Below are 13,422 nucleotides of genomic sequence, written 5' to 3'. Positions count from 1 at the left end.
TCTTATTTTTCGGGTGTAACTAACGACTAATGACATAACACGCCCCCCGGGGCCAGAGCTTGCGTGCGTGCCCGTTCCTCCCACGCGTTGCGCGCACGACTTATTTTATTATAAGGCGCTCCGCTCTTCTGACCCTCAGCACAGAGCCAAGGCGCACAGCAGCGCGCAGCTCACCGAGAGTAGGACTGCAGCTCACCGAGAGGAGGACTGCAGCTCACCGCACCGGAGGGACACAACAGCAGCAGCAGTAGTTTGGCCACTGCTGTAGTTTTGGCACCGAGCTGCTCCATTCGAGCGGAGGTGCTTTTTCCGCAAACATGGATCGTTTTCTCCTGGTCATGGTCGCTGTCGCCTCCATCGTCTCAGGTAAGTTGAGAAACTAGTATTGGATGGTTTGTTTTCTTGTCTGTGGTGCGGTGCGTAAAGTTGGGGGATGAAGCGCATCAGAACCATGGAGAGGGATCTTGGACGCGTGGCGCGGGCTGCATTGCGCAGTATTTCTCTAACATCGTTTGCCCTGTACCCGCCCCCCATTATCGCCTTTACGGCAACTTTTTATTTGTTTTGGAGAGTGTACGATTTCTTGCAGGACGGCATTATTTTATTCTATAAAAACGATTTTTTTTTTGCCTGTATCGTTTTGGTTTATAACCTAAAAAGACAGTTTTTGGTTTTTCTTCCATCATTTTTTTAGGAAATCAAGCGCTTCCACTTGAAAGAGAGGGACCCAATGAAGACATGGTACTTTTCCATTCAATGTTCGTCTACATGACCGAGAATGTTGATTTCCCTCGAGTTACCATTTGTTTGTTTACTGCAGGTAAAGAGATGTTTGGTCCAAGTCCTGTCCATAGCTCTCTCAAAGACCGTCTCTCATGCTATCGACCCGGATTGCAAATATATTCTCCAAACAGGTTTGTAATAAAGACTATGTTTCTAAATCACCTATTAACTGAAAACTGTAGCCACAAAGAGTCACAAACAGCATGTTGGTTCCTTGGTTTTTCCATATTACATGTTACATATTATATATGTGAATATATGAATATTATATATATATATATATATATTTAACTTTCATTTAGATTTACTTATTGTATAATAAGCTTATATAATACGAAATTATTGATAATATCATGTCATCAATGTCATCACGATTATTATTAAGTGAATTGAAAAACATTGGGAATATTTTATGATCATTATATGCATAAATATCATTTTAAAACAATAACAGTAATGTGGCGCATTCAGAAATGAAGAAATCACATACAGATGAATAATAAGAACCATTCTTTGTCAGTTCCAGGGGTTCGACATGAACCACCGAACAGCAACACGGGGGAAGGGGCTGTACCCCAAGACGAGCTGTCCCCAGCAGCACAACAAAAGGCCCCTGAAACCAAACAAGAAAACGTGAAAGACATCGAGGCGTTCTTAAAGTCTGTGGAGGAAAAAAGAGAGACCCCGGGGAACCAGCCTCGCCAGGAAATGCGGGATGTCTTCGACATGTTGGCTAAAGGACACAAGGACGGAGAGACAGGTGAGGGGGAGGACGAAGAGGAAAGAGACAAGCGATGGAAACCAACACACCGCTATCACCACAAGAGGAGGTACCGCAAGCGTGGGGAGGAAACCCCCGAAGAAGGGGAAGACTACGAACGCAGTCAAGAGTCCTGGGATTTAGGCAATGGAATTGAGAAGAGGAAATGGAAACCCGGGAGGTATCACCAAAGAAGAGGGAAACGTGATGAGGAACTTTCCGAGGACGCAAGAGAAATTCCTGATGAGGATAGGAGCCAAGAGTCCTGGGATTTAGGTGAAGGAATTGAAAAGAGGAAATGGAGACCTGGCAGATTCCACCAAAGACGACAAAAACGTGATGAAGAACTTTCCAAGGATGCGAGAGAAATTCCCGATGAGGATCGCAGCCAAGAGTCCTGGGATTTAGACAACGTAAGGGAGAAAAGGAAATGGAGACCTCGTGGTAGATACTACTTAAGAAATCGCAAACGTGATGAGGATCTTTCTGAGGACGTAAAGGACGAGCAAGATGAAGACCGCAGTCAGGAGTCCTGGGATTTAGGCGATGGAATTGAGAAGAGAAAATGGAAACCCGGGAGGTATCACCAAAGAAGAGGGAAACGTGATGAAGAACTTTCTGAGGACACAAAAGAGATTCCTGATGAGGATAGAAGCCAAGAGTCCTGGGATTTAGACAACGTAAGGGAGAAAAGGAAATGGAGACCAGGCAGATTCCACCAAAGACGACAAAAACGTGATGAAGAACTTTCCGAGGATGCGAGAGAAATTCCAGATGAAGATCGCAGCCAAGAGTCCTGGGATTTAGGCGATGGAATTGAGAAGAGGAAATGGAAATCCGGGAGGTATCACCAAAGAAGAGGGAAACGTGATGAAGAACTTTCTGAGGACACAAAAGAGATTCCTGATGAGGATAGAAGCCAAGAGTCCTGGGATTTAGACAACGTAAGGGAGAAAAGGAAATGGAGACCTCATGGTAGATACTACTTAAGAAATCGCAAACGTGATGAGGAACTTTCTGAGGACGCAAAAGAGAGTCCTGATGAGGATAGAAGCCAAGAGTCCTGGGATTTAGGCGATGGAATTGAGAAGAGGAAATGGCGACCTGGCAGATTCCACCAAAGACGACAAAAACGTGATGAGGAACTTTCCGAAGATGCAAAAGAAATTCTTGACGAAGATCGAAGCCAAGAGTCCTGGGATTTAGACAACGGAATAGAGAAGAGGAAATGGAGACCTGGCAGATTCCACCAAAGACGACAAAAACGTGATGAGGAACTTACTGAGGATGCAAGAGAAGTTCCCGATGAAGACCGCAGCCAAGAGTCCTGGGATTTAGGCAATGGAATTGAGAAGAGGAAATGGAAATCTGGGAGGTTTCACCAAAGAAGACAAAAACGTGATGAGGAACTTTCCGAGGATGCGGGAGAAATTCCCGATGAAGACCGCAGCCAAGAGTCCTGGGATTTAGACAATGGAATTGAGAAGAGGAAATGGAAGTCCGGGAGGTTTCACCAAAGAAGACAGAAACGGGATGAGGAACTTTCCGAGGATGCGGGAGAAATTCCAGATGAAGACCGCAGCCAAGAGTCCTGGGATTTAGACAATGGAATTGAGAAGAGGAAATGGAAGTCTGGGAGGTTTCACCAAAGAAGACAGAAACGGGATGAAGAACTTTCTGAGGACTCAAAAGAGATTCCTGATGAGGATAGAAGCCAAGAGTCCTGGGATTCAGTCAACGGAATTGAGAAAAGGAAATGGAGACCTGGCAGATTCCACCAAAGAAGGCAAAAACGTGATGAGGAACTTTCTGAGGATGCAAGAGAAATTCCCAATGAAGACCGCAGCCAAGAGTCCTGGGATTTAGACAACGGAATTGAGAAGAGGAAATGGAAATCCGGGAGGTTTCACCAAAGAAGAGGGAAACGTGATGAGGAACTTTCCGAGGATGCGAGAGAAATTCCCGATGAGGATAGAAGCCAAGAGTCCTGGGATTTAGACAACGGAATTGAGAAGAGGAAATGGAAATCCGGGAGGTTTCACCAAAGAAGAGGGAAACGTGATGAGGAACTTTCCGAGGATGCGAGAGAAATTCCAGATGAAGATCGCAGCCAAGAGTCTTGGGATTTTGAGGACAGAGACAAGAGGAGCTGGAGACCCATTAGGATCCACCCAAGACAACACAAACATGACGAGGAACTTTCAGAGGACATAAGGGATCAGCAAGATGAAGACCGCAGCCAAGAGTCCTGGGATTTAGACAATGTAAGAGAGAAAAGGAAATGGAGACCTCATGGCAGATACTACTTAAGAAATCGCAAACGTGATGAGGAACTTTCTGAGGATGGAATAGAAATTCCCGATGATGAACGCAGTCAGGAGTCCTGGGATTTAGACAATGGAATTGAGAAAAGGAAATGGAGACCTGGCAGATTCCACCAAAGACGACACAAACGTGATGAGGAACTTTCTGAGGACGCAAAAGAGATTGCTGATGAAGATCAAAGCCAAGAGTCTTGGGATTTTAATAAAAGACATGAAGCAGATGAGGAAGCAAGAGAAAAGCGTATATGGAAACCATCGCATCGATACCACCATAAAAGACGACTGCAGAAACGTGGTGGGGACTTAGTTGAAGAGGAGGATGAACAGAGGAGTGAATCAGAGAACAACGGAGAGGAGAAGAAGCCTGAGGAAGAGGATTCAGCTCGTGAGAGAGATCGGGTTGAAGCTCTGAGGTAGTAAAACATAACGGATATTTTAACAATCCTTAAATTATCCAGATATTTCCTTAGCACTCTTATCAGCATTTTTCAGATGTAGTAACAGCCTCTTTAATTAAACAGGTTTTACAATTAACTGCCATTAGCAATCCCTAAATCCTGGAATTTTGGGGGGATTCATATAAAGCACAGCACCATAATGCAGTTATCATACTTTAAAAATGTAAAAATGTTGATACCTCACAAATTATTTAGAATATAATTATATAATAGCTATAATACGATACTGTTGGGTGTTCCTAGCTGTTAGTAAGATCCCTGAAAGGATCCTAATAAGTGTTCAAGTCTTAGGTTATCAAGCCACTACGAAGTGTGATGTGCTGTTTCACAGGTACCTGACAGAGAAGACTAACCCTGGGATTTACAGAGGCTACAACAATCCATCCTGGTCAGACAACTCAAGTTCAACCTCACACAACGTACGTTATCTGCCTCAAAAGATAATTATGCAATTCACTTCCTTTATTACAAAGATTATGGCCTCCTCTTCATAGCCTTGACCTTTTGAATTGGGTCCAATTAAATCCCATAAATTAATCTATGTACTCATTTGCTTGTGTAATTAGCAATTAACATTAGCAATGCCAAATAATCACCCCCCTGTTCATTAATTCTAAACTGAAAAGCCATGTCATGCCTTAATGTGTTTGTACATAACAAACAGTATTTTAACAACCTTGGTTTCATCTGAATGATCAAGTCCAGAAACCTAATCTAGATCCATGTTTTTTTTTTGTGCACAGATGGAGGACATGGTGAAAGTGCTGAGCCAGAAGATGAAGCAGGTGGTCGACCAATCAGATGATAAAGACAGAAGTAGCACGCATCAGGAACCACCAATGCCCCAGGAGGTAAACAATACAAAACACGCATTCACTGGTGGATGACCATGACCTCAGGCTGACTAGAAATCAGTGAGAAAGAGACACAAAGAAAGAGTGAAAGTTGGAGAGCAAGAGAGAGGCACAATGCACTACATGAAGCAATTTCGACAACACAACAGACCAGTCACGAATCGCAACTATGCTAATGCCACTAAGATTTCAAATGTATATTTACACTATTAAAAACATGAGAAACCTTCAAGAAGGTTCAGCAGTGGATGGCTGCAGGTGTCCTGTTTAAACAAGACAGCAGAAGACTGTAAGGAGGGCCTCATGCAGAGCAGTCAAGTGGATTAAACAAGGGCTTGGTGTTGTTTATTTAACCAGCTAAGCCCTGAGCGTGGTCCCTCTGTGAAATTATTCAACTGATACCCGCAGACGTTATTATGTAAATTTCGAGAGAGATGAAATCTCTGGGCGAGATTGGAGATCAGAATGAGACAGTGTAAGGACGACTCTAATCTAGCCTTCAGAACAACTGTAACCATGACCGCCCATGCGAATGCACATCAGGAATTGTTCATCTTGAAGCATGTGTGCTAGGAGGCAAGGGTGGATGAATGTTATGTATAGTGATAAGGATTATTCTCCAACTCCAGCATGCTAGTTGGATGGCACGCGTTTAGATTATAGCACACACAAACTGAGACAAATAAACACCAGAGGATTCAGGAGGACGATGTAAAGCAGTTTATTTTCTGCTTGTCATCTTTTGCAGCATGATTAAATGAACCCTCCAAGAACTGCTCCAAACAAACACCCTTCATGAAACTTTTCATTAGTTCCAAAGACAGGGCACTGTTCTCCAAATTAATGGAGTTTGCTTCATTATTTTGCCGACCCTACCCACAGATAAGTGGGGGGGGGGCTTTTAAACAGTGAAACATGCAAGCTGATACTGTGATTGTGATCGCTGATCGTATTTGAATGGCATTGACGCCAACATTAATCGAGTGGAACAAGGTTGAGATGTCAGCAACTATAACCACGTGTTTAGAATGCAAGCGGAGGCTTTTGAAGAACAGCATATGTTGGCATTTCGGATGCGTGTTGATATTGTTTTGCGGCTGGAAACTTTCACATCTCTTTGGGTGGTTCTACAAGACAGCATTGCTGTCCATTTTAATTTTCTTAATTAATTTTTCCTTCTCCTTGTCTTTAGGAAATGGGGAATGACAATTTGGCATCGTTGACAGAACTGAAGAAGATGGCTGCCAAGTTGCATGGAAATACTCAATGAGCCAGGCCTGGCAGTGTTTCAAATTACCATCAGTGAATCCTATGGCTACCCTATTTCTGTGCTTAAGGCGTTATAGAGGAATAAATTATCAATATTAGCCTTGCCAAAAAGATTTGAACAGTTTGCCCATCATTGTATTCGTATAGTCGATATTTTGATGTAACCAACCTATTTAGCATGGGAATGACTTCGATATCTTTGTAGATTAAACAATGATCATAATGTTTTGTTGTGTGTGCAATAAAATTCATCTGGGACCAAATTAATTCTTTGCAATTGTTATATTTACCAGTCAGATAATTACAGAGTGGGAATCGTTTTAAATAACTATTTAATTACATGCAGTAAGTAGATGTCATCCACAGAGCAAAGTAAATAAAATAGAAACAACAAAAAAAAACATTCTCTCAGCAAGAGCCTCAGAGCTGGAGAGTATTATGGGATAAAAAAAAATACAACGGCTCGTCTTAAGGGGATGAGACTCCGGCCTGTCCGTTCTTCTTAGCAGCGCAGAGAACGTTTCCTTAACATAACACACAGTGAGAGTTCGGATAGGCTGAATATTTCTCAGCGGCGCGCTGTTGACCTCAAAACACACCAAACAAAAAAGGCAAAAAGTTATGATGATGAATGCAAATGGGACACATAACACCCCCTATTCCAGATAAATCAACTCAGTTTTGCAGAATGAAAAATAAGTCGTTGTTGCCAACGGAGACCAACCTGCCCACCGGCGTAGCTCCGTCACGGATGTTAGCCACACGCCCCCGACCCGTTAGCCTTCACTACCGGTTAGCTTTAGCTTCTTGGCCGGCGGTGGCTCGACGGCCTGCTGGCTACTCGCGGCTTTGGCGTATTGCATGTCGACCGTGGTGCCCGAGAGGAGATACCCGCCACCCCCGCTCATCTGTAGCACGGGATGCGTTCGGTTGGGAAGCACCTAGGGGAGTCAACAAGGCAAAATGTCATGCTAACCTTCCAACCCGGCCAAACTTAAAAGTTGGAACATGCATCGTCTTTTTTAAAATGTGCTCTTAAACAAATTCGGTCATTTAGAAGCAAATTATAAGGTTACAGGTATCTAGGTTAATCGCTCCGATTTTGAAACAACTTAAGAGAAATCTTATATTCAATCTCAAAACATGCTTCTTGATCAGGGTTAAGGTTTGGAGAGATTAGGAAGAGGGAGGCGTGAGGAGCAGAGTTTTATTTTTGACTGTTTGTTCCTTTCTTTTGAGGATTATTCCTTTTTATTGTAGAGTGAGATAGACCAGGAGGTAGGGAAGACAGAGGGGAAGACATGCAGCAAAGGAGCGCGGGCAGGAATCGAACCCTGGTCGCTGCGGTAAGGACTGAGCCTTAATGGTACGTGATCTACCCGGTGAACCCCTTGTTTTTCTTTTTTAATTCTATAGCAAAATGTAAAATTCGGCTAGCTTGAAATTGCCGATCTTGCATATCGGCCCTTAAAGTGAACTTGTGGTGTTACCTGGTAATGCCTGAGCCAGGAGTCGGTGAGTTGGAGGTTGATCACGGCGCAGTGCTCCTTGTTGCTGTTCTCCTTGAGCTTTGTGTAGCACTCGATGAGGGGCTGAAAGAGATGAAGAAAGAAGCCTTTCACACAAGAGGGCAATGAAGTACCCTGAATTCGGGGCGAGCCGCGAATCAGGAACGGGCACAGAGGCAGCAGCATACCAGTGCTGTGACAGTAACCAGTAACCACAGGTGTTATCAAGGGCAGGATTCTACCAGGAATCTCCCGAGGGGCACACGTCAGGGGGGCCGCAACCAACAACCAGCCGTTAACGAGTATCTCCCATCCAAGCCTTAAAAGGTGACATTATATACAACCAGGTGTGAGTGTGATTAGCCGTTACGAGCCGTTTTGAAAATCTGCCTCTTCTGACATCACAAGTGGGTGCGTCCACCTAGCTGTGTAAGAGGCAGATCTTCAAAACGGCTTGTAATGGCTTATCACACTCGCACCTGGTGGTATAACATGTCACCTTTAAGCCAAGTGCTCTCATTCATGACGATGAGGGAAGCCCTGACGGTAGTGCGTCGCGTCTCACCTCTTTGTATTGGGAGTAAACCACAAAGGGTCTGGATGGAGCCAGGAACTTGATCAGGCCCAGTAAAACCGGAGAGGGGTGGAACCGGCTGGCGATGATCAACCTAGCGCGAGAGAGAGGGGGGAGGATGAAACGGACGGTCAAACCGCGAGGCGTCGACTGCCAGTGTTGCTTATCGTCTATAGCGTTTTGCCGACGTTTGTTCCGTGAAGCTCAGTGGAAGTGCAAAAAAGGGGCGAGCTTACAAGGTGGGCGTCAGGGGAAGTATCTGAGGCGTTTCGAAACACAATGATTGATATAGGCGCGATGCGGTTGGAGGCGATGGGCCCGCGACACAGCATATTAACAAGCAATAGCAGATCAATTCTGGTATTGCTGCCACAGCCTCACAACCCTTCAGCCCATCCATCACAGGAAAAAAAAAAACAGCCGGGAGGCCGTTTCATTTTCCACGCACTTATGGGGAAAAAGCTGCAGAGTAATCACTACGGCCGTCTTTGTGGGAAACCAAGCGAGGGGGTACCGAGTGACAGTAAGATTTAGAGAACGCCGCGATTTTCTAAATACAATTACACTATTATTTGTGCGTCCGAACTGCTCCTTTCACAGTGGATCGATTTTAATTACCACGGTCCACTGCACGGGCCCGTTCAGAACCAAAACAATGCGGCAGAGAGGGCCAGGGACTGAAGAGGTAATAAATACAGGAATAAATGGAACATAGCGCATAGAATAATAGGAATCAAGTCTGCAGAGGTGGATCTTCGGAGGGGGGTTGGGGAGAAAAGCCCTCTACGGTGTTTTATGTCAACCGGCTGGGTACAACAGACAAGGAATCAAAAGGGTGGTTCAATGCAGAGTCCAAACATGGAGAGGGACCTTCCAGGACTGGCGCTTTCATATACGCACCCATCGGCGTTCTTCCCTTCCAGCAGGGCCGCAGCCACTGCCAGCTTCTTCCTCTTCACCTCCATCCTCTCCTGCTTCTCCTGAAGCTGTTGAAAAGAACGGCAGATAAATAAGAGAAATGAAGGCGGGTCCCCTCTTCGTCAGGCTCCAGAGCTGGAGTATGTGTGCCACCAACGATTATTATGATTATATTATCCACTACCGCCGTGTTGAATCACCATTCATCTTTAGGATTTATTTATTTGATCCAGGGTGTATATGAATTTAAGTTCCCCCCAGTCGGGGTAGCGTATCCCACCGAATATAAGAGTATTTGGACTCAGCCCTTCCCCAGTCAAACCACTAGTTCAAGTCACACTCTGAATGGGCTTGGGAAGAGGATGCAGGAGAAGAGAAGAACCTACTTTGACCGCCTTCAACTTCTCCCTCTGGTTCTGCTCCCCCTCGGCTGGGGTGGGGGTCTCTATCTTAACTTCCTCTGGTTTGCCTTCTCCTCCTTCACCCCCAGTGTCTGCGTTTGTCCGTCCAGTTTCCTCTCCTTCCTTGCTGGGGACGCTTGCGTCTGGGGATTCTGACATCAAAGAGACACATACACACAGGACTATTAGGTACACACACAAAGACACACAGGCCCGCACAGGCCCGTCATGACAATGGGGGGGACGGAGTCGAGGCAACACGAAGATGCTCTTTGAGCTCATTCAGCTTCTGATGGCGTTGCCCAAGCAACCCCTTCAGCGTATGTATTGAGGGCCCTCTTTTGGGACACGCGTCTGGTTCATTACTGCTTCTGAATCACACCCAGGGCCGTACTTTAGGCCTCCCGGTGGTTGGACACGATAGCGGCAGGGGAGGCGTTGTGCCCCAGCAACACTTACAACATCTCTTACCGACCGCGTAAAAATATGTCATTCAAAAAAAACACCGTCCAAATAGAGGTGGGGAGGATTAATGAAAGCGTAATCAAAAGTAAAATCAAAAAGCAACAGATCCCCTTACCGGCCGCGAGCTCCTTGGGCGGGCCGGTGTCCAGCGTGCCCGCTAGCAGAGCGTTGACGTGGCCGATGGGGAAGGTGTGCAGCGTGTCGTGGAAGTGAGGGGGGAAGCCGAAGCTCTCCAGGCCCGCCTGCACCGGCCCGTCCCCTGGGTACATCTGGACCACCGAACCGTAGCCTGGGAGAGCAGCATCGGAAAAAGATTTATTTTTTTATTTTTAAAAAGCGGTGGACAACCGCTTCGAAGAGACAGCGTTGGACAAAGGCGGCAATAAGTTAAATCATTGGAAGAATTAATTAAAAATGTATATCAGCAAAAGTTGTTCTTCTGAAGATCCTTACGCAACCAGTCATACATGCTAGAGGCGTTTTACTGCTGTATGGCAGATTCAACACAGTCATCCCAGCCAAGCCATACTAAACAATGCCTTAGGATACGCCCCGTTATATCAAAGGGAAGAAGTCTCTGTACCCCCCATCCTCTCCATCACCGCTCCCAGGACGAGGCCGGCACACGTCTCGAACACCAGGACTTTCCCGCCAGCGTGGATGTTCCCCAGAGTCAGCATCTGAGCCAGCGTATCGTACCTCAGATGGCTGTTAACACGTAAAGGACCAAAAAATAAAACCCTTGCATAAACCCAAGGGTAAACGAGCCATTCCTTTTTAGTGTGGCGGAGTCGTAAAAAGGCAAAGGCTGCATCCTGTTTAACCTTTTATTGCGCTGCGTAAGCCATGAGCATAATTACCAGATCTTCCCCGGTTCTCGGCCGTGGTACATCATGGCCAGTATGCGACAGGAGGGTCTGAGGACCGCTATGGTGCTTTCATACCTGCGAGACAGAACCACACGGTGCAATATAACAACACAATGGTACTTTTAAATAACTTCAACCTTCGTTTCCACTTGGTTTGATTCTACTGTTAATGCTTGCACACTTGTAACCCCTGCCTTGAAGGCTGGATCCCTCTTCTGTGATCCTACTCAAGGTTTCTTCCCTTTGAGTTATGGAGGAGTTTTTCCCTTGCCCTTTAGAAGGCTTCAGGGTTAGGTGGCTGACTGTCCTATAACGGTGGCCTTTGAAGCGCTTTGAGAATGTAAATGTGATACTGAGTCACAGACATAGAAACTGTAGAGGAATTGCACAAAACAACATACTTTTTCTTTTTCTTCTTGATGTACTTCTGCTGTGAAAACTCAGTCTTGTCTCGGAAGGTGGAGCTGTTGTCGATGAGCTGCTGGATGATTTCCTGCAGAGTGGAGCGTGCACCATCAATAGAGGCTTCCCCTCCCAGCAGAATACTTTTGTTTCATTTACTACCCCGGTGTGTATGTTTTCCGGCTGTACCTGTCCCTTGAGTCCTTGCTCTTTGAGGGTCTCAATGTCATCCCTGGTGAGTTTCTGAGACTTCCCGTCGTCCACTATGTTCCTGTTGTCTGAGCCCGCCTCTTGAGCATCTGGTAGCATAGAGATAAAGTAGGTAAGCACCACACGATGTATAAGCTTAGTAGAAAGAACACTTCATAAATAATAACTGAATGTTTTAATATGATGAATCGACAGCTGAATGGGAGTATGGACAGTTAATTTCCACTGAAAGAGGGATGTGTTTAATAGACGTGTGTGTAAGATGTTTTCCAATAATGTATTAATAAAAAAAAATACATTTAAATCCCAAAGAACATTAACATTGTTCTACTTTTGTATAAGTAGAACAAAGTAGAACAGAGTTCAAACAATAAAACTGTATGAGAGAACATATGGACACAGACATCTGACTATCTTGCTGACTAAATGGAATTACAATGCATTATTGACCCATATCGAGCCCTGTATAACGCATGGGTCTACACATCATATCTTCACACTAGACGTCCCACATCAGTACTGCAACATTACACTGATCTTGAAGCTTACCTGTTGAACTCTCTGTGGTCTTCGCCTTCTGAGGTTCTAGATGACCTCCGGACACTACTTCAAACGCAGTACTATACAGCTGTCCAATTGCTTTTTCTAAGAAAAGCCATTGTTTCTCAAACATCACCTTCCTGTGAAACGGAGAGGTACATGTTGAAGTGAACAATACGACGGACATTTCAGAACATACAATAAAAAGGTAGGAAGAGAGGCTGATTCATAATACAATATTGTTATGGTCCTTGTATGGACCTGACAGCTTGCTATGGATGTACAGTTCCGACTTTCATGTCATAATAATACATATATATATATATATATATATATATATATATATATATATATACATATATATATATATATATATATATATATATATATATATATATATATATATATATATATATATATAGATATATGCTGGAGAACAAATGTCTTAGATTGATTTGAAAGAGTCTCCCTACTTACTTTTTTATTTGAATTTGAACAGCTTTGTAAATGTCCCCTCGTTTTAACACAACATAGTCCCCGTCTTTGATGATGTACGCAGAATCATCTTCTTCTATACTCTCGGCCATAATAATATAGGCGAAGTAAAATGACTAGACAGTAACCTTGTCTTCCGTTGCTACAATGAATACAAACGGTGGAAAAATCACTACGTAACCCCAAAAATCTAAAGCGAAAGTCGCGATGTACTGTTTCCACGTGTTAGCTTGTATTTCCGTAGCTGTGCGCAGGGTCATTAATCGACTGCAGATCGTATGAGCGGAACCATGGAAACGGCACAGCCTGTCTGAGGTGGTTCGATCCTATCAGTGTTCTACAGCCAGGCTGTGTCCGTGCAGAGATATTTGGATTATATTTGATGAAATATTTGGTGAAATTAAATGTATCATAATATATCACAAATGCATTATTTTTCACTAATGTGATTTCTAGATGGATTGCTTGATGGCTTTTTCACTTGAAGAATCTTTTCATAAGATTACCCTAGTCCTATGATGAGAAATAGAGTGCTAAAATAAGAAATACAGAAACGTAGGTTCGTTTTTTTTGTTGGCCGCTCTGAATTTAA

General features: G+C 44.4%; 1 protein-coding gene across 3 annotated transcripts; it reads right to left on the bottom strand.

Annotated features, from left to right (window-relative positions):
• Window positions 1–6,711: 6,711 nt before the first annotated feature.
• On the bottom strand, window positions 6,712–13,065 carry trmt6 (tRNA methyltransferase 6 non-catalytic subunit). 3 transcript variants are annotated; one of them, XR_013812529.1, is made up of 13 exons: window positions 12,813–13,065; window positions 12,345–12,475; window positions 11,775–11,884; window positions 11,585–11,676; window positions 11,175–11,258; window positions 10,898–11,022; window positions 10,430–10,603; window positions 9,835–10,001; window positions 9,431–9,516; window positions 8,522–8,624; window positions 7,939–8,040; window positions 7,173–7,389; window positions 6,712–7,027 (listed from the first exon to the last, which is right to left on the bottom strand). XR_013812529.1 is itself a non-coding variant. In XM_079753763.1 (12 exons), exons 1-12 carry the CDS (start codon window positions 12,920–12,922, stop codon window positions 7,225–7,227), a joined length of 1,449 nt encoding a protein of 482 aa, XP_079609889.1. In that variant the 5' UTR covers window positions 12,923–13,065; the 3' UTR covers window positions 6,712–7,224. The 3 variants fall into 3 exon arrangements, 1 of the variants encoding a protein (XP_079609889.1); XR_013812530.1 differs by having other exon boundaries at window positions 6,712–6,972; XM_079753763.1 differs by having other exon boundaries at window positions 6,712–7,389.
• Between the last annotated feature and the right edge of the window lie 357 nt (window positions 13,066–13,422).

The sequence above is a fragment of the Pollachius pollachius genome (genome assembly GCF_949987615.1).
Source record: "Pollachius pollachius genome assembly, chromosome: 16".
In the NCBI taxonomy this organism is placed as follows: domain Eukaryota; kingdom Metazoa; phylum Chordata; class Actinopteri; order Gadiformes; family Gadidae; genus Pollachius; species Pollachius pollachius.
Note: the sequence above shows the minus strand (reverse complement) of the source record. Positions and strands in the feature narration are given on the sequence as shown.

What these genes read in the sequence shown, in the direction of transcription:
- trmt6 (XM_079753763.1), bottom strand. Translation starts at nt 12,922, where the DNA reads ATGGCCGAGAGTATAGAAGAAGATGATTCTGCGTACATCATCAAAGAC. An exon ending in GACCACAGAGAGTTCAACAG is followed by an intron (nt 11,885 to 12,344) that starts GTAAGCTTCAAG and finishes CTATGCTACCAG; the next exon opens with ATGCTCAAGAGGCGGGCTCA. An exon ending in TTTACTCCCAATACAAAGAG is followed by an intron (nt 8,041 to 8,521) that starts GTGAGACGCGAC and finishes CATCTCTTTCAG; the next exon opens with CCCCTCATCGAGTGCTACAC.